This window comes from Rhineura floridana, chromosome 3, assembly GCF_030035675.1.
Source record: "Rhineura floridana isolate rRhiFlo1 chromosome 3, rRhiFlo1.hap2, whole genome shotgun sequence".
In the NCBI taxonomy this organism is placed as follows: domain Eukaryota; kingdom Metazoa; phylum Chordata; class Lepidosauria; order Squamata; family Rhineuridae; genus Rhineura; species Rhineura floridana.
The window spans coordinates 54,722,622-54,743,419 of NC_084482.1; the positions used below are offsets into that span (position 1 = coordinate 54,722,622).

Consider the following 20,798-nt stretch of genomic DNA (forward strand, 5'->3'; position numbering starts at 1 on the left):
ACAGGGAACTTCATGTCAAGGTACTGGGACTACAGCTTGGGGCATGGCAGATGGTGCTTGTTGAAGTACTGGGGCTGTAGTGCTAGGCCATCTGGAGAATGCAGGTCAAAAATGGGCACATGGATATAATAGAACAGGAAGCATCTGAATGAAGCTGTCATTTCGTGGTACCATAGTTCCAGTAAGAAAGAGGAAAGTCTTGAGCCCGTTGGCAGCAAGCCACACCACAATGTTCCAAACTGGCTCAGTGAATAGGGCAGGGGGTTATGCACGAATGTGTGTAATATTGAATAACAACAAGAATATTTGGCAAGGTTAGGAAGAGGTATTTGCATAATGCCCTGCTAGATGACAGGGGAAGGGGGAGGGAGGCAGGGAGGGAGCAGGTTAAGGATGTTAAGACCTCAGGAGAGGAAGCATCTGTCCTTGGACATGGAAGGAGCCACAGATGCATTGCTCTGAGCTATGAAACTTAAAGGGACAGCGTAAAGGTCAGAGGCCAATAGCAGGTAAAGATGGCCTGACTGACAGGTGACATCAAAATGGAAACAAATGGTTTGTTAAAAAGAGCGTTGTGAATAGATTTGCCAGGTTCTTGGCCTGAGACTGATCCTGTATCTTTAAGAGAAGAGAAAGTCAGCCAAGTGCAGGTGTTCTTGCAACACTGTAATGGAAAAAACCATAAGGTGGAATTCTCCCTTCCCCCTGCACAACTTTTAAAGATACAGAAGACCTCTTGGAGGCCGGGCCTGGCAACCAAGAGGTCTTCTGTATCTTTAAAAGTTATGTAGGGGGAAGAAATAATTCCATCTTGTGGTTTTTCCCATTACAGGGTCGCAAGAACACCTGCACTTGGCTGACTTTCTCTTCTCCTGACGATACAGGATCAGTCTCAGGACAAGAACCTGGCAACCCTACTTGTGAGCCATTTGGAAGGACTAGGCAGGCCTAATTAAGTCTGCAGGCTAGAGGTCTCCCACTGCTGGTGTAAGCAATAGAATATGGCCCCTGCCCAGTTGGTGAAGTCAGGGACAGGGACTAGACAGGCAGCAGTGAGATCCGGTGGTGGAGATCTGTTTTGCATGCAGAAGGTCCCGGGTGCCATCCCTGGCATCTCCAGGTAGGGCTGAGAGAGACTGAACTGCCGGAGAGCTGTTGCCAGACAGTGTAGATAATACTTAGCCAGCTCTGAGTCAGTAGAAGGCAGCCTCCTACCCTCCTAAGAGTGCCTGCACTGAGGAGGCAGGAGCATTGAGCAGGGTCCCGATAATCAAAATGGGGAGATTAAGAATGAGGAGGCCAAGGCATGGGGTCAGCATGAAAAGAAATAGTGCAGTCATGACATGAGGGCAGCAGCGGAGGAAGATTCCAGCAGGACATGTGAAATCAAAGGCTGGGAATGGCAACACAAGAATAAAATCAGTCTAAGGAGATGTGTACAGAAGCAGTGTCTTAATTATTTAGGAGGATGTGAGTCCTAGTAGGGCAGAGGGAATTGTGGGTCATGGATAGGGCAGTAATTAGATTAGCATGAGGGAAGATAGTATTGGGGGTATTAATGCCAAGGGTCAAGGCTTGGAGATGGGAGAAGAGAAAGGTCAGAGGTTAAAGCAAGGGAAAAGCCTTGTCCAAGGAAAAAGAGGTCATTGTTTAATAAGGGTAAGATCACAGAACTGGTTTCAGAACTCAAGGGTGGGTTCTGACAGATATGTGAGGTCAGGAATCAGTACGCAGGAAGGCACTATAAGGATAGAGCAAGGTGAAATTCTTGGTTGTATTTTGTACATCTGCCTGCAGATTCAAGGCTCAGAGCTGGACTTAATTAGGTATCCACTGAAGGTAACATATGTATCATATTCATCGCTGAAAATGGCATTATCGCGCTCACCCTTAAAGAGCCGTACCCAGACTTCATCCTGGTCCTGCAGCTCCAGCATGAGGCTCTGGCTCTGCATGATGCTTCGGTCACTGGCCTGGGCATACAAGATGGCTGCCTCAGCCCCATTGTGCATTATGTGCAGGTAGGTTTCCTTCTGGTTCCATGTGTGCACATTGAGACTGAAGAAATAGACACCAGGCACATAGCAGTAGAACTTGCCCATGAACATATTGAAGTGTCCATAGAGGTTCACATATTCAGTGTCAAAAACAAGTGTCTGGTAGTAGTCGTTGCTGTGCAGGGGTTTTCTGCGGCCCACCGAGAAGGCAGCATAGTTGGTCTTATACTGCTCCCCAGGAGCCCCGATGTTGCCCTTTTGCCCCTTGAAGCCCATCTGGCCCTTACTTCCTGCAGAACCAGCCTTGCCCAGCTTCCCTTGAAGGCCGCGCTCACCACTGTCTCCTTTCTCACCTGAGTAATAAAGAGATAATAACTGAGCACCATCTCAACTTGGAGAACCTCAGCCTCTGAGTTCAATTCAAGGGAGACCATCTAATGGGTGGACCAAGAAACAGTTTATACATTATAATGCAATGCATGAATAAATAAAATGATCATTCCATCTACTCTTGGGAAAGAATTCTAGAAGGAAAATGATCCAGTCAAGCCGGTCAAACACTAGTTGGGTGACCATTTAGTAAGTGTCATGTCCGTCCTTGTGGTGGGAAGACTTTTACTACATGATGCCCTCACTTCCCTGGATTTAAGAGTGGGTACAATATGTTTTAAAATTCTTCTCACTACATGGGTAGGCACTAGATTGGTGTATGACCACCATAAGAATTGATCAATTGGCAAACGGTCATCTGTATTAAATAGAATTGCCACTGGATTTTACCTGAAGCACATTCACAGGCAAAATTCACAGGAAGCTGCCAAGTGGCCAACCAGTTGCCCATGGGAAGTCCACAAGCAGGACCCAAGCACAAGACCACTCTCCCCTCCTGCAGTTTCCAGCAACTGGTATTCAGAAGCACACTGCTTCTCACTGTGGAGGCAGAGCATAGCCTTTGAAACTTATCCTCCATGAATTTGTCTAATCCTCTTTTAAAGTGACCAAAGCCATCACTGCTTCTAAAAGACCTCAAATGCTGCAATCTTTCTTCATAGGTGAGTTGCCCCTGATCATGTGGGTTGCCCTTTTCTGAACTTTTTCCAGCTCTACAATATCCTTTTTGAGGTGAGGCGACCAGAATTGTACACGGTATTCCAAATGCTGCTGCACCATAGCTTTATATAACGGCATTGTTATACTGGCAGTTTTATTTTCCTTTCTTAACGATTCCTAGCATGGAATTTGTCTTTTTCACAGCTGCTGCACACTGGGTTGACAACTTCATTGAGCTATGCACTACAGCCCAAAGTCTCGTTCCTGGTCAGTCACCACCACTTCAGACCCCATAAGCATATATGTGAACTTAAGATCTTTTGCTACAATATATATCAACTTACTCTTGTTTACATTGAATTGCATTTGCCATTTTACCTCCCATTAACTCAATTTGGAGAGGTTGAGGTTTCTGTTTTGGCAAAATGTATGAGATAGGAATGTGATCTGAATGAAGCCAAATGTTAAAATATTTTAATTAATTTTATTGACTTAATTATAAGTCAATAAAATTAACTTACGTTAATTTATGGGGTAGGGGATCATAACCTTTGCTGAGGGGAGGAACCCAAATCTACCTCCTTTAGTTTTTCAAATTTTGTTGAATATGCACCTTTCACACATGCACACACACATATACTCAGCTGCAGTCATCCCTAAAATGTATTGGGAGGGTTTTAGGGGTTCAGCAATATAAGAGTCTCCTGTAATGACACAATTTCTCTATTTTCCACATTCTTCCAGGCAAAATAGGCCATGTCCTAATTCAACCTCTGGAGTCCTGGGTTTGACTCAAAACTAATTTGGCGGTTTCACTTGGCCTGTGTAAGGAAGGAGTTTGGATAAAATTATGATAACAGCTCTGTCAGGCCAGGAAATTTATTTAGCTCATACAGTTTCTCCCAAGCAGGCCCCTCTGGAATCTAAAGAACCTAACATTTTGTCCAAAGGCAGCTGCCCCACCCCTATGACCAAAGCATGAGGACTGAAACTTCAAACTCACCAAAGCTTCTGGAACCTTACCCCACTGCTGTATGTTAAACCTATACAGTTTTGCTCAGGCCAGAGGGCATTTCAGAGAACAGGCTAGATAAGGGCAATGCAACTGGTCCAATGCAGCATGCAGTGATTCTGCCCCTGCACGGAACTTGTGGCTGCCAGGGCACAACTTGGGGACCTGCCATGTACCTTTAAGTCAGGCATAAGGCAACAGGCAGCTGCAACTTCTCCTATATTGGAACTTTAGCACATGTCAGAACGGGAAAAGCAAGCAGAGGTATTAAGAAACAGTTTGATTTGTACTGTATGCTAGCTGAGAGGCCAAGTTGTTTTCCTTTGAAATGGAAGCATCTGATCACCTTAGAAAAGGGCAAACTCTTCTTGCACAGCTTTGCTGTAGCAAATGCCTGTTGCCCTTCTGCCTCTCGGGAGCTGCCGCGCCCGCTAACACCACCTCCTCTTTCTTGGCAGTGCCGATAATGATAATGTTATTTGTTATTTAATTTTATTTGTTATTATAATGTTATTTGTTATTTAATTTAATTTTTGTAAATTGCATTGTATTTTTATATTGTATTTTTATATCTGTGTTTATTTTTCTTTGTAAGCCGCCTTGAGGGCCTTTGGCCAAAAGGCGGGGTATAAATAAAATTTAATAATAATAACAATAATACATCTTTGTCCCCTGGCTCTATTGTCTGCTCCTTCCCCCATCTGCTGTGATGAGCAGAATGTACTGTATGTAATGTAAGAAAAGACTGCACAGAAGGTGGAGGGTGGTCAATGAGACCCAAGAGAGGAACTGGCAGGAGAAGCGACATCCTCCCCTTTCAGGAAGGCCCAAACTGGGGAAAGGCATCAGAAACTCTACATTATCAGGGTTCTTGACTGAAGGAAGTTCAGCCACATGCGCTTAGAAGCCTCTTTAGATCTTCCCATCAGAGATAGAGCAGGCATGCCAAGCACACGTGGCTCCTCCCCAGTTTATGCCTCGTGTGTAATTTTTGAATAATCTCCTAATGTGGGGGATTTACATAGTGTAGGCCTGGCATCAGCATATAGCCTCTTTGGGCAGCTGCCAGGGTCCCAGTGCCCATCAAGATCCCTATCTGCCAATGCCTGCCCCAGGCCCCCATTTATTGGGGCTTTTGTGTGTGTGTTCTAATCAGTGACAGGCAGTTGACGTTGGAAGCCACTATTTCCCACAATTTCCGGAGCACTGCTATGTTAGGAACAATGTTGAAAATTAAAAAGGCACTCCCAGATCTGCCTGGTTCTGATGAGAGTGTTACTCCTGTAGTTACTCACCAGGGCTCACTCACATAGGAGAGGACCCACCAGAAGGCCCTTTGACAAGGATCTACAATCCTGAAGCTGGCCCTGAGCATGGATTTCTGTACTGAGAACTGGTAGTCCTGCACTGCTACATCCTATCTGCTGCCTTCAGGCCTTGGAACAACGTGTTAGGAACAGCTGTTTTCCCAGCAAGTCAGAAGGAGGTGCAGCTCAGAGATCCTAGGAGGATAAGTAGAACCTCTCCAACCCATTTTCCTGGTTGCTTATTGCTGTATGACTCCCCTCTTTCCCTGTAGTCCAAGTTCTGAATCCTAGGGTAGAGTTGCTGTCCCTTACCTTTCAGGATGGTAATGTTGATCTGAGGCATAGGCTGGTACATGGGGTATGCTGCAAAGGGCTCAGGAGGATCGCAGCAGCGCACACACTCTGAACCTCTTGGCCGCTTGCTGTATTTCTCATAGTTACTCTGAGCCCTGGGAGGCGGAAACAAACACAGGCAGGTTGGATTATATGGCAAGGAGAAAGGGAGAAAGGAACTTGGCAACTCTTTGTCCTTCTCTTTTTCCTTAATATAATAATTTCATAGAACATACATGGAAGGAGTAAACATTGTTGACATGAATTACTGAGAACCGAGACTTTGAGATGGGACATGTTTATCACAGCCCCAAGTAAACAACCAGTTTCTCCCCACTTGCTCCACTCTCCCATCCCTCTTGTTCAGAGTAGGGCTGGGCTTTCACTTGGGTTGACTGGGATATATGTCCCAAATTTAAAAAGGGGTCAAAAAGCCAACCATGCAGATCTTTTTCCACTTCTGCTACCTCAGTCTCAACTCCAGCCCTAGTCTTGGCCTCTTGATTTGCCCGTGAAAGACATCAGCAGGCAGGCATCCAATTGTTGACAGACTCTTCCAACACCAACCATCTCCAGAATAATCTGGACGAGGATGTCATATGGTTGCCCAACAATAATGGCCAACCAGGCTGGGGCTGCACCTGCAACGGAGTTGGCAATGGGAACTGATTAAGGAATCCCAATCGGGGAAAGACCAAGAAGAGAGGCAGCAGTTTCCCCTCCAATACAGTAATACCTCAGTTAACAAATCCTCCAGGAAATAAGTCCCTTTTAACAAAGTCTTTTTTGGGTGGAGGGTGGCTCCTTGTCTACTGGATTGCAGCTGCTCCAGGCAGCTCTCACGCATGGCTGGAATGGAACTCCTTGCCAGGTGGTGCAGGTGCCTCTGCAGTAGGCAATGCTTTGGGTGCCATGGAAGCACAGTTTTCTGCAGACATGTCTGCTCGAGTGTAGGGGTGGATGGCAGAGAGAGAGACCAAGCACAGAGTGGTGGTGGTGGCAGATGATTTACCAGGGACAACTACCAGAAGGTAGTGGTTCTCTCTGGAAGGTTAGTTGAAGCATATGCAAAGTGGCATGATTTGGAGGTGTTGGAAGAGGCAGTGTAGTCACTCCAGTACATGATCTGTCTGCTTGTGGCTGTGTTGCTCCCAGTACATACCCCAGCTCCATCAAATGTGGATGAGGAGGAGAGGTATTCTGTGGAGGTGAGGTGGAAACTTGAAAACAGAACACTAAATAGGCCAACTGGACTGAGGAAAAAGAACATCTTAGTCCTTTAAGATAAAGTGGTTCAGAAAATATAAAAAGCTGCATACACCCCATATGTTTAAAGCACATTCCACCACCATATTCACCAAAGATTCCTTGGAACTGGAGCTCTGCGAGGGATAAACTACACTTTGCAGAATTCTTGAGGAGGGGAATGTGCTTTAGAATCATAGAGTAGTAGAGTTAGAAGGGGTCTATAAGGCTATTGAGTCCAACCCCCTAGTCAATGCAGGAATTCAACTTAAAGCATACTGGACAGGTGGCTGTCCAGCTATCTCTTGAATGGCTCCAGTGTTAGAGAACCCAGCACCTCCCTAGATAGTTGATTCCATTGTTGTACTGCTCTAACAGTTAGGAAATTTTTCCTGATGTTCAGTCGAGATCTGGCCTCCTGTAACTTAAGCCCATTATTCCGTGTCCTGCACTCTGGGATACAGCCTTTCCCCTCAGTCTTTTCTTCTCAAGGCTAAACATGTCTAGTTCTTTCAGTCTCTCCTCATAAATTCCTTTAAATGTGATTTAAATGTATGGTGTAAGTAAGTAAGTAAGTAAGTAAGTAAAATTTTATTTTTGAGTCGCCTATCTGGCCGAATTAACGGCCACTCTAGGCGACGTACAACATACAATAAAATACAATAAAATCAATAAGGATCACAATTCATCTAAAACCCCACTCTTCCGCTTAATGACCACCTTAAAAACTAACCCATCCCAGAGACCCCATAGGCCTGCCTGAACAGTCAGGTCTTCAAGGCCCGACAGAAACCTATCAGGGAGGGGGCATGGCGAAGGTCAAAAGGAAGGGAATTCCAGAGGGTGGGGGCCACAATCAAAAATGCCCTCTCTCTGGTCCGCACCAGTCTCGCTGTTTTAACTGGCGGGACTGAAAGAAGGTCTTGTGCGGCTGATCTCGTCAGGCGGCATAATTGGTGATGCTGGAGGCGTTCCTTCAGATAAACTGGGCCGAAACCGTATAGGGCTTTAAAGGTCAACACCAACACCTTGAATTGGGCCCGGTAAACAACTGGTAGCCAGTGTAGGTCTATTAACACTGGCATAACATGATCACGGCAACGGCTGTTCTTAATCAACCGTGCCGCCGCGTTCTGTATCAATTGTAATTTCCAGACCGTTTTCAAGGGTAACCCCACGTAGAGCGCATTACAGTAGTCTAAGCGAGAGGAGACCAAGGCATGTATTACCCGTGGGAGCAGATGGGCAGGAAGGTAGGGCCGCAGCTTCCGTATCAGATGTAATTGATACCAAGCTGCCCGGCTCACTACCGAAACCTGAGCCTCCATGGACAGCTGGGAGTCAAGAATGACCCCGAGGCTGCGGACCTGGTCTTTCAGGGGCAATCTTACCCCATTGAACACCAGGTCTATATCTCCCAATCTTCCCTTGTCTCCCACGAGCAACACCTCGGTCTTGTCGGGGTTTAGCTTCAGCCTATTCCTTCCCATCCATTCACTCACGGATTCCAGGCACTTGGACATGGTATCCACAGCCAACTCTGGTGGGGACTTAAAGGAGAGATAGAGCTGAGTGTCATCCGCATATTGGTGGCACTGCAGCCCAAATCTCCTGATGATGGCCCCCAGCGGCTTTACATAGATGTTGAATAGCATGGGGGAGAGGATAGAACCCTGTGGTACTCCACAAGTGAGAGGCCAAGGGTCTGAAACCTCGTCCCCCAATGCCACCCGTTGGTGCCTGTCGGAGAGATAGGAACGGAGCCACTGTAAAACAGTGCCCCCTATTCCTAATCCCTCCAGGCGATGTAAAAGGATACCGTGGTCGACGGTATGGAAAGCCGCTGAGAGATCCAGGAGGACGAGGAGGGTGTATTCACCCCTATCCAATGCCCTCCTCATATCATCCACCAGGGCGACCAAGGCTGTTTCGGTTCCATGTCCAGTCCTGAAGCCCGATTGGAATGGATCTAGATAATTTGCTTCATCCAAGTGTGTCTGTAACAGTTTGGCCACCACTCGCTCAATCACCTTGCCCAAGAATGGTAAATTAGAGACTGGGCGGAAGTTGTTCAACTCTTGGGGATCCAAGGAGGACTTTTTCAAGATAGGTTTTATCTCTGTCTCCTTGAGGGCTAGTGGCATTGCACCCTCTTCCAAGGATGCATTTACCATTGCCTTGATCCAATCGCTCAGTCTCTCTTTGCAGCTCATAATGAGCCACGAGGGGCAAGGATCCATCAGACAGGTGGTTGGCTTCACAGTAGAGAACACCTTGTCCACTTCCTCAGAGGGAAGAGGCTGAAACCGATCCCATCGGACTGGAATGCAACTGGCCGACTCTGGCTCACTTCCTGTATCCACGGCGTACGGAATCGTGCTCTTCAGGCGTTCGATTTTATCGGCAAAATGTTTACCAAACATGTCACAGGAGGCTTTAGAATGTTCCATGCGTTCCTGAGCAACTGGACCAACCAGGCTTCGGACCTCTTGGAACAACCTCCTGGGACGACATTCTGTGGACACAATAGAGGCAGCAAAGAATTCCCTCTTTGCTGCCTTTGTTGCCACTTGGTAGGCGGCCATTGCTGCTCTAACCAGTGTCCGATCGTCGTCAGAGTGAGATTTCCGCCACCGGTGCTCTAGTTGTCTCACCTCCTGTCTCAGACCCCGCAACCGTGGTGTGTACCAGGGTGCTATCTGAGCTCTATTCAGGGGGAGATGACGTTTCGGAGCCACCCGGTCTACTGCCCTAGTGATCTCCCTATTCCACTCCAACACCAGGGTTTCGACCGGGCAACCTTCAGCAGGCTCCAAATCTCCCAGCGCATTCAGGAATCCTTCAGGATCCATCAGGCGTCTGGGGCAGACCATCCTAATAGGTCCATGTCCCCTGCGGAGGGTGTGCGGCATTAAGAGGTCCATATTCACCAGGTAGTGATCTGACCATGACACGGGGTTAGAAAAAACAGCCCCCATTTTCAGAGCACTTCCCTCCCCTCCCAAGACAAACACCAGGTCAAGAGCATGACCAGCTACATGGGTGGGTCCTATATTACTAAGGTGCAGTTCCCAGGAAGTCATGGTTTCCATGAAATCCCGAGGGGCTCCAGTGAGGACGGTCTCGGCATGCACACTGAAATCCCCCAAAACCAATAGGTTGGGGGAGAGCATCCGCACACCCACGACCACCTCGAGCACCTCGGTCAGGGAGTCTGCTGTGCAGCGGGGTGGGCGGTACACAAGCAGAATCCCTAAACTGCCCTTCGGACCCAACCTCCAGTACATGCAGTCAACAAACTTGGTCTCATGGAGAGGGGGTCTGGCGAAAATCAAGGACCTCCGATAGATAACTGCCACCCCCCCTCCCCACCTACCAATCCTCGGCTGCTGTGTGTATTGGAAACCGGCTGGACACATGGACTCAAGCGTAGGAGCTGAGGTCTCATCCAGCCAGGTCTCCGTGATACACACCAGGTCTGCGTTCTCATCCAGGATCATATCGTGGATGAGCGTTGTTTTTTGTACCACAGACCTGGCGTTACACAGCAGCAGTCGAAGATTGGATGGAGTCCTGCGTCCCCCAGTTGTCTTCTGGTTCTGGACAGGCCCGGAACAAGGGATGGATATTATACATCTATCCCTTGTTCCCCTAAACCGGTATGGCCTGCCACCTGCACCTCTACAGGATCTGCCACCTAGCCTTTTTATTTCATGGCTCCCCACCCTCCCCACGGCATCCCCCTCTGGTCTGCACATACCTACTCCCTGTCCGCCAAGCAGGCAGGCCCCCCACCCTTAAAACTACACCAGAATGTCGTAGATCTTAAACTGTAGGTTGGGCCCGTTCCCAACCGCTCCAGTCCGGATTTTCCAACGTATACAGCTGCTTCAAAACATATGGTGGGCAGCACTATAACAACTGAATCCACTCTACACACATCAGCACTGGGGTGATGCCACTCTGCACACATCAGCACTGGGGCAGTGCCAAGCAACTCAGTTTTTAATGTGTCAGTGAGGCAAACATGAGCTCCAGCTGTGCCTGTTAAATTGGTACAGTACCTTACTTTCTCATGATGCGGCACAGTAGCTGGCTCATGCCAAATTTTGCCTGTTACAGGAATTTTGCCTCTTTCGAGAACAGCATCCTAGTCCTAGCCAGGAGACTGGGTAAAAGCCTCCCAAGGAACTAGCTGCTGAGTACCCTAGTCTCACTGACTACCACAGCACTAATAATGAGGGAAGGGGTGTGCAGGCTGAGAGAATTAATTCACTGTGCTTTATACATCAACATATGCAATCTTCTGTCTGAAATCCTAAACTGGCAGATGATTTGGAGTCTCAGCAGGGGAGAGGGAGAGAAGGGTGTGAGTATGCAAAACCTTGCCTCTCAGGTGTGAAGACAGTATTTATTTTTCTTTCTTTTTTTACCTATCTATTTAACAAGCAAACCTGCTGGGAGGAAGGGCGGGATATAAATTAAATAATCAATAAAATAAATAAATAATATATATATTTTAAACAGCAGGAGATCATGCAGTACAGTATACTTTCGGAGTGAAGCTGGTATTTCAAAGCTGACTGGGTGCAACAGTATGGCGTGAAAGAGTCTCATTGGAATGATGTGCACCCGGCTCACCCAGCCACTAAACATCTTCATCTGTCAAATATCGGGTAAGAATGAATATAACAGTTCACAGGAGATCTGGGAACGATGGATGGGATCATCATTCATTTCAGTTGCAGGAAGAGGGAGTAGAAACTAGCTCTGTGGAGCCCTCCCCATCCCTATCAAAAGACATCTGTGCTCACAGCACTTCTATACTTTCCATCAAGACTAGGCCAGATTAAGGTTGGTTGAAGCCTTGGAACTGTGCTAATTTGTGTAGGCGGACAAGTGAGGGAGGGGGCTAGAAAAACATGGTCCTTTACAGAACAAAGAGTCATAGTGGAATGCTCATTCTGGTTAAAGGAGCTTTAATTTTATGCCTAAGATACAATCATTAAGGCCTCTTTTGCAATCATTTACACCTCCTCCAGAGCCATTATCACCCAGCAGCCTCTGGCTTTATTCAAAGTGGGGCAGAGCAATAGACTTAATTGTGCATTAACTGCACATTGAAGATGCACATTACTGGAGTTAATTGGGCATTGAAGTACACCATGAAGGTATTTCTTTAACAGTCAGCAGTTCTAAACTAAAAAAAAAATGGACTGCCTTCAAGTTGATCCCGATTTATGAATAGGGTTTTCATGGTAAGCAGTATTCAGAGAGGGTTTACCATTGCCTTCCTCTGAGGCTGAGAGGCAGTGACTGGCCCGAGGTCACCCAGTGAGCTTCATGGCTGTGTGGGGATTTGAACCCTGGTCTCCCAGGTCACAGTCCAGCACCTTAACCACTACACCACATTGGCCCTAGTTCTAAACTAAGAGCATAACTATTCTCAGCAGCAGTCCAGCTATACTGTATCTGTCTCTAACCAGGACCCTGTAAGAGAACCCTAGTGGCTCAGGTTGGGATTCTCTTCCACCATGGCTCAAGGGCAAAGCCATTGGTTCCTCCTCTAGTTGCTTGTTGGCTTCACTCTCATGACCTACCAAGGGTTGCAACTTTTTCGGCCCATGGGCACAATTTGCAAATGAGGAAAATTGTCGTGGGCCCCATACATACATGGCAACCAAGCACACATGGCAACCTATTCTGTTGGCTACAACAAAACCCTTCTTTCAAACCCAATTTTAGGAGGAATAAAGGACAGTAGGCAGTAGTGGAGACCTCTGTGGGCACATGTGTGCCCACTGAGACCATGTTAGGGACCCCTGACATACCTGGAAGTGTGATGCTGGGGTGGTGGCAGCTGTGTTGGCGCTCCAGATCTCTCTTCCACATCCCTCTCATTGCAATAAGCCTGGACTAGCAGGCAGATGAGCAAAAGGGCACTTAGTGCCAGTGATCTCTTCATTGCTATGGGCCCTGCTGGAGAAAAGAGAGAGTGAGCCAAGCAGAAGTGGGGGGGGGGAGATCACAGCAGTGGTGCTCTTAGGTCATTTTGAACTCTGGATATAATGGACTTTTGGGGGGGGCTTTTGATGGTAATATGCATTCTTTCACTTGCTTTAAATAGTCTTATGGGGGACCCTCTTTATATGGCAAGTGTGTATTATGACACTTACTACAAAATAGGGTTGCCAGGTTCAGTCCCTGAGACCGATCCTGTATCTTTAGGAGAAGAGAAAGTCAGCCAAGTGCAGGTGTTCTTGCAACCCTGTAATAGGAAAAACCACAAGGTGGAATTCTCCCTTCCCCCTGCACAACTTTTAAAGATACAGAAGACACCTTGTGGTTTTTCCCATTATTGTGTTGCAAGAACACCTGCACTTGGCTGACTTTCTCTTCTCCTGACGATACAGGATCAGTCTCAGGGATTGAACCTGGCAACGCTACTACAAAATGTGGCAAGCCAGCCCTTCTCCATTGGGAGCCCCTTCTGCTCATTTAGCTGAGTGGGGCCCTGGGCCTCTGCCCCAAAGTCCTGCCCTGTGTGCATCACTGGATGGGGAGCAGTAAGATATCCTGCTTCCTCACCTCCTGCATCTCTGGGGGCAAGAAGTAGATTATCCCTCCCTTCCTGCCAAACACTTGATCAGAATACAAATTGACTTATGCTGGTGCATTTGAGAGCACTGCATTTCCCTTTGTAAAGTCTGAAGAGGAGGCACACATCTCGAAACAGCACACAGTGGACATACATCAGGGAGATGTGCCCAGCTGCTGACCCATTTGGAGAACACACACACCCTCAACCTCAATTCCACTTGATATGTTGAATGCTGCAAACACCTGTGGGACACTGGTGGACCCAGACCATGGAGGGTAAAGCAACCCTGAGAGAGCTGATTGCTGATTTTGGTGGGCTGAAAAGGGGCAACCTGCTAGTAACAATTCTATGCTTGAGCAGGTATTCTACACAATGTACATCAGGCGTGAGGATCCTTTGGCCCTCCAGATGTCGCTGAACTGTAACTCCCATCATCCCTGGCCATTGGCCACACATGCTGGGGCTAATGGGAGCTGTAATTCTGCAACATCTGGAGGGCCAAAGGTTCCCCATACCTGGCCTACTTCTTCCTGACAAGGGAAAGGGAATCCCAGTCTGAAGATGTTCCGTGAAGGAATATAGCTGCTGGACTTCAGCACCTCCTAGCCCATGTGGTGAGGGCTGGTCCACACTTTTGGCAGCAGACACAGTTTTGGGAACCCTGGCTTTCCTTTCCCCTCTACAAATTAAACAACTACTGAATAGTTAGAATGGAGGGAGCAGTGAGTGCCTCCTTATTGTTCTAATTGGGGTAAGCTTGTTTTTCCATTTCAGTATTTCTCATTGTCTGTCCAAGTTTCTAGCCTCTAAGGGCTTATCCAAATGGAGCGGGATAATCCACGGGTTCCATATTCGGTTTGTCATCTGATAGTCCTCACTTTGCCTTTTAGTTCGCTCTTTCCCAATTAAAAAAAATGCTTTTTTGCACCCCCACACGCAGCAGTTAGACCCCTACATTCTTTTTGCTTTTGCCAAGCTCCGCCTCTAAAACCTCCCCCTATCAACCAATTGGTCAGCAAAAAAATTGTGTATGCTCCTCTTCCCCTTTGCAAGGAAGCACAATATGGCTGTAAAGGAGTTCTCGCCTTGGAAGGAAAGGCTGCTGGTTGGTTTCACACCTGCCTTGTTTGTATTTGCGATATTATGCTTAAATGAATGTATGCTTTTCTGCCTTTATTGATATTTAAGGAGATACACACACTGGCAATTGCACTTATTTCTCCAAAAAAGCAAGAAACGTGTCACCGCTCCCCTCCTTCTCCCTTTCCTTCCCACGAGAATGAAGAGCAGGCTTGAAACCGACCAAAAGCCCTTCTCTTGTTTGTATTTGAGATATTAGACTTAAACAAATGTATGCTTTTCTGATTTGAAGTAAAAAACCCAGCAAGTACAATGAAATTGACAAAGCTTTCTGGAGGCAAGCTGAAATCAACCATCCCCCCTTTCTCTCTTGCTGTGCATTGCAGATCTCACCCAGAGCTGCCGCCCTGTTTGCAGGGTGGCAAAAAATAAAATGCATCTGCACAGTAGTTGCAGACCCCCTCCCAACACCCCACCATTGCGATGATTGGTTCAATTTTCCCAGGCTTATTCTTGCACATGCGCAAAAGTGCAGATACATGATTGGCTGGAATGAGGAGAAGGGGCAAGGGGAAACGCCCAAGAACCACCCATCAGCTGTAAAGTCCGTAGTATTGCATCCTAACTCCTGAAGGCACAGCGGATGATTCCTGATTTTAAACAGCAAATCGCATTTTTGCCGGTATTGCAAGGAGCGGATTTAACCCATGAAAATGCGTAACAGCGCGAGACATCATTTGGACGACCGAAAAATAATGAACACACATAGCTGGCGTGTCACACATTTTGCAGTCGTCTGGATGAGCCCTGAAATGTGTAGGATATCGGGTTGATGAGAGCACATTTACTCCTCTAGCTTGGGAAGGCTTTTCTCTCACCCTCCTGTGTTGTGATTTTGCTGTCTTATATTGTATTACTTGCTGATTGAGTTATGCTACTGTATTATATTTTATTGTTTTAATATGCTGTTCATTGCTTTGGGGGATCAAGTGGCATATTAAAAACGATGGTAGTAGTAGCAACAGTAGTAGTAATTGTCATCAGTGTCCAATGTTTCCTTTCTGGGGCAAAGTCTGTGATGTCAGAGTGCATGTGAGTGTACAAACGCACGTGACTGTGCATAGTTTGGAAGCCTGCCCCGCCCTGGTGCTATAATAAGGCAGTGCAATGCAATGCCAAGCAAAACTGGGCAAACCTCCTAAGACCTGCAGTCCTATGGGAATTTTCTCCAGAAATTAACTCCACAGCTAGGTCCAAATCCAGAACCAAGATTCTCATGGAAGCAGCTGTGTGTCTTGCAGTGCAGAATGAGAGGCCACATGGACTAAAGGAAACAGTTACACAACACACATGCAAGAAGGAGTCATGCAGGCCACATTTATGCACCACACACCCAATACAGCTCACATGTATTCCAGCTTAACTACACCAATGGTGTGTTTGGATGTATGGACATTCCCACACTGTGCAAGGAAAGGAACAAACGTGCCATTTGCTTTGTGCTGCATTCAGGTGCACATCTACATTAGAGACAAATGCTGATTTGAGAATTACTTGCCTTCCTCGAGGGATTTCTGAGAAGTGTAGTTTTCTGAGGATGATGACATCCTAGTCCCTGCACAAAACTATAATTCTCAGATTCCTTGCAGAGAGAAGTCATGCCAGTTAAAGTTTAAGGCTTTAAAACAGACTCTTGTGCAATGCAAACATCATTCATTCTCAGCATTCACCAAACTCACACACTCATTGTGCAGTGCATACACACTAATGCATACTTGGTGTGCATTGCACACACTCTTCCCCTTCCATGCACTTGTTGTACACTGTAAAAACACTATGTATTTTTGTACATCACATACAAAGAGCTTAGCCACAGAATAGTCTATAGCAAATTTAAGTACAGGCCACTCCATATGGTTTGTTTGCTTTGTGAGTGTATTCTGCAACATGTCATTGACACAATAATAGCGCATTAGTGGTGGATTTATACTGGACCATCCACACATCGTTCCACTTTATTAGTTGTTCTGCTAAGCTTCCCCAATTTTAACACATCATTGCTGTCTGGAGGGGCACTCTTCTGCTATAGTGAAACAAAAGGGGTGGGGGAAATAAACTGGAACATTTATGGTATAAAAAGTTGCACAATTTCAGCAGAAAGTTACCTCACGTTCACTGATTGGAAACAAAGCAGTATGTCTGCCCTCAAACCTTTGCAGGCATAAACAGTATTAAAAGTGGGATCATGTATAACCACTCCAATACCATAATGAGTACTGATTATAATGAATGCACACTAAAAGGGATGCCTGGAGGGGCCCAGACACTCCATATGTGTCCAGTCTGATACAATGGAATATGTGCAATGTGCAGAAACACACAGGCAGGTAGAGTTTGCACATGAGATTGTAATGGTCAATAAATAATGGGGAACAAAAATCAGGAAACCAGGTATCCAACCAGAGAGATAGGGTTGCATCCAATATTAAGGTGCATGTTTATATGTCAGAAAGAATCCTGGTCATAAAATTGGTTTACATATGCCATATTTTGACCAGAATCTCAATTATACATAACACACATGCCTGCAGAGGAAAGCATATATAGTATGTGTCATTGAAGTAAGGTCCATATGCGTTAACTATTTATTTATTTTATTGGTACATTTATGCTTTTGTTTCATCACGGAACTAAAGAAGGCATTCATGGGATGTCCAGTTGGTCTTCCATCCAAATGGTCTGCCACTGACCAAATGCTTGTTTCACTTCAGCAAAGTGGCTGCATCATGTGCTTTGAGATGATGGCCCCCACAGACAGCAGTACAATGGGAAATCTGTGGCTCTTCAGATGCTGCTGGACTTCAACTCCCATCAGCCCCAGCTAGCATGGTCAGTAACCAGGAATAATGAGAACTGCAGTCCAGCAACATCTGCAGGGCCTCAGGGTCCTCATCCCTGCCCTATGGTTCAGAGAATCCCACATACAGACAAGGAAGCCTTCTTCTTTTCAATAGCTGCTCCACAGTCATGGAATTCCCTTCCTGTGGAGACACACTGAAGCCTGAGCATTATCATCTGGAGAAGTGCTGTATAACCTTCTTCAGTGGGCAGCAGGCTTTATATGGTTAGCATCAAGCTGGTATGAGAAATTCCTAATATGAGCAGATTTAACATTTAGTGAGATTTTAATCAATTTTTAATTGTTTTTAAAAGAAACATGCCCTTGGGATGTGGAGAACAAGAACATAAGAACAGCCTGCTGGAACAGGCCAGTGGCCCATCTAGTCCAGCATCCTGTTCTCACAGTGGGCAACCAGATGCCCATGGGAAGCCCGTAAGCAGGACCCAAGCACAAGACCACGCTCCCCTCCTGCGGTTTCCAGCAGCTGGTATTCAGAAGCATACGGCCTCTAACTGTGGAGGCAGAGCATAGCCATCGTGGCTAGTAGCCTTTGAAACTATTATCCTCCATGTTTTTGTCTAATCCTCTTTTAAGCCATCCGACTTGGTGGCCATCAATGCATCCTGTTGGAACGAGTTCCATAGCTTAGCTATGTGCTGTGTGAAGAAGTCCTTTCATTTGTCTGTCCTGAATCTTCCAGCATTCAGTTTCATTGGATGTCCAGGAGTTCTGGTGTTATGAGGGAGAAAAACTTCTATCCACTTTCTCCATGCCATGCATAATTTTATAAACTTCTATCATGACACTTCTTACTAGCCTTTTCTCTTAACTAAAAAGCCTCAAATGCTGCAACCTTTCCTCATAGGGGAGTCGTTTCATCCCCTTGATCATCTTTGTTGCCATTTTTTTTAACCTTTTCCAACTCTACAATATCCTTTTCGAGGTGAGGTGACCAGAACTGTGCACACTATTCCAAATGAGGATGCACCATAGAATTGTATAACGACATTATGATATTGGCAGTTTTATTTTCAGTTCCTTTCCTAATGATCCCTAGCGTGGAATTTGCCTTTTTCACAGTTGCAGCACGCTGGGGTGACATCTTCATTGAGCTATACACGACAACCCCAAGGTCTCGTTCCTGGTCTTTCACTGCCAGTTCAGACCCCATGAACATATATGTGAAATTAAGATTTTTTTCCCCTGTGAAGACAAATGCAAATAATTCATTTTGTAATCTCCTTATCCTGCTTTAGCACACCTTTGACTCCCTTGTTGTCCAGGGGTCCACTCGCCTCCCTATATGGTCTCCTGCTTTGAATGTATTTGAATAATTTTTTGTTGCTGGTCTTAAGTAAGATATATCATCACCCTCACCTGTTGTTATTTATAAAGCCTGAAAAGTCAATAGAAATAATATAACAGCAGGATCCTTCCTGTAGTCTTACAACTGAATGTTTAGTCTAACTGTGGGAGAAACCCACAAAAAAAGGAGACAGATAATACGTCCACAAAGAGGCTTATATCTATTCAAGGACAAGTGTGTAGCCAGACACAGGCAGGGCACTCACATAATTGAACAAACACTTGGCTTGGAAGGGGGAGACAGAGCAGAGGCATATACAGGGATGTGTGTGCTCCGGGAGTGCATTTGTTTTTTCCGGTTCACTTTGGCCACTCTCCATCTCTCAAAGGCCTGATAGAGCAGCCGGTAATGCTTGGGAATGTAAAGTCGTCACATCCTGGAAAAACTTCCCTCTGCATTAAGACACCCAAATGCTCAGGAGTCCAATCCCAGTCAGGCAAACGTGAAGAGGACACAGGGGTGTGTGAAGAGCAGAGGGTCCCCAAAAACCCTGGGCTCACCATGCAGGTCCCAAGCCATGACCCTCTTAGATATGAAAGGGAAGTTCCAAGGAAGCCACTCCTCGATGGGCTGTTGGCAGCCAAGTGCTATAATTCTGAGTTACTCAAAAGCTGCAAGTGACAAGCATGCTAGGAGGCATGGCAGCCAGCAAGAGAGTCATGGTTCTCCTTCCCCATGCCAGGGCAAGGAGACATCACACAACTGCCTGGTACAGCTTGTCCCCAGGGGACACTTGCCCAAGAACAGAGGATGAGGCTTGCCAGCAGCACAAATGGGGCCTGCCTAAATCCAGTGGATCAGCTTTACATCTAGGGGTGTGCACCATGTTGCATAGACCAGTGCCAAGTAGAGCTGGGTAGCAGAGTAGCGAAAGGCAAAAAGCAATCTCTCTGTTATTGTAATAGGATGGTACCAACCTGGGCAGATTCTGGCACACACACACACTCCTCCCCACCCCCACAAAAGTAACTAAAGTACCAGCAGCCTGAGCTCCACAAGGCCTTCTGGAGGAAGGGCCTTTATACAAAATCCCAGAAAGTTCTGGGCTGCTCTACCCCAGCCACTCCCCCAACCAAGCCTGTACAGGTAGATATCCCAGTTCGTTTGCACACAGGGTTCAAAGAACCTGGCCCCAGAGGGCTGCCCAGCTGGCTGGCACCTACCTTGGGGGCAGGACGACAGGCTGCCAGAGCCTCTGCTTGCCTTTGCCTTTGTGGGCTTCTATAGCATCCCCCTCCGGGAAGGTTAAGAGCTTCCACCACCACCCCTGCTAGTGGGGTAGAGAGGAGGAGAGCCTGTCAGTCCTGCTTCCAGCCTTCATAGATCTCAGGCTCCAAGCAGCAAGACGCTTTGTGGAAAACCAAGGGAGAGAGGGAAAGAAAGGGGCAGATGCTGCACGCCGCTGGCCCTCCTCCCTCAGATGGGAGCACAGCTGACGTTAACCATATGTATGCCCAGCACCCACAGCTGGGACAGAGAAAGCAGGTTTCCTCTGCCAAAAAATATCTCCAGATGTTGGGGGTCTGGAGCCAAGAAGGGAAGGAGGGAGAGGAGGGGAATGCACAGCCACTGCCTATGGCAATGGAGATCAGATTGGCAGGAGACAGGCACTTCTGAAGCCTGTCTTAGCTTGGCACTGAATCTCACCTCTGACTCCTTCAAGGGTATTCCTTTCTATTATAATTATTGCCAGAGGGGTAGCATTATTAGTCCCAGGCAGCAAAAACAAGGAGTCTTGAGGCATCTTAAAGACGAAAATTTATTATGGCATAGAAGCTTTTGTGTAACGCATGGCGTTGTGGTTAAAGTGTCATACTAGGACGTGGGAGGCCAGGGTTCAAATCCCCACAATGAAGCTCACTGGGTGACCTTGAGCCAGTCATTGTCTCTTACCCTAACCTACTT

The 20,798-nt window shown here is 46.7% G+C and overlaps 1 protein-coding gene across 2 annotated transcripts; it reads right to left on the reverse strand.

Moving 5' to 3' along the window:
* Positions 1-845: 845 nt before the first annotated feature.
* On the reverse strand, positions 846-20,284 carry C1QTNF1 (C1q and TNF related 1). 2 transcript variants are annotated; one of them, XM_061615832.1, is made up of 4 exons: positions 20,057-20,284; positions 12,776-12,923; positions 5,679-5,815; positions 846-2,350 (listed from the first exon to the last, which is right to left on the reverse strand). In XM_061615832.1, the coding sequence occupies exons 2-4, from the start codon at positions 12,907-12,909 to the stop codon at positions 1,800-1,802; spliced, it is 822 nt and encodes a 273-aa protein (XP_061471816.1). In that variant the 5' UTR covers positions 12,910-12,923; positions 20,057-20,284; the 3' UTR covers positions 846-1,799. The 2 variants fall into 2 exon arrangements, with proteins under 2 accessions (XP_061471816.1, XP_061471815.1); XM_061615831.1 differs by having other exon boundaries at positions 12,776-12,920; positions 20,057-20,283.
* Positions 20,285-20,798: the final 514 nt, after the last annotated feature.

Excerpts from the sequence above, each read along its gene's own strand:
- C1QTNF1 (XM_061615832.1), bottom strand. The coding sequence starts at position 12,909 with ATGAAGAGATCACTGGCACTAAGTGCCCTTTTGCTCATCTGCCTGCTA. Across the intron at positions 5,816-12,775 it reads CCCCAGCATCACACTTCCAG|GGCTCAGAGTAACTATGAGA; the intron begins GTATGTCAGGGG and ends TCCGCCTCCCAG. Across the intron at positions 2,351-5,678 it reads CAACATTACCATCCTGAAAG|GTGAGAAAGGAGACAGTGGT; the intron begins GTAAGGGACAGC and ends TTTATTACTCAG.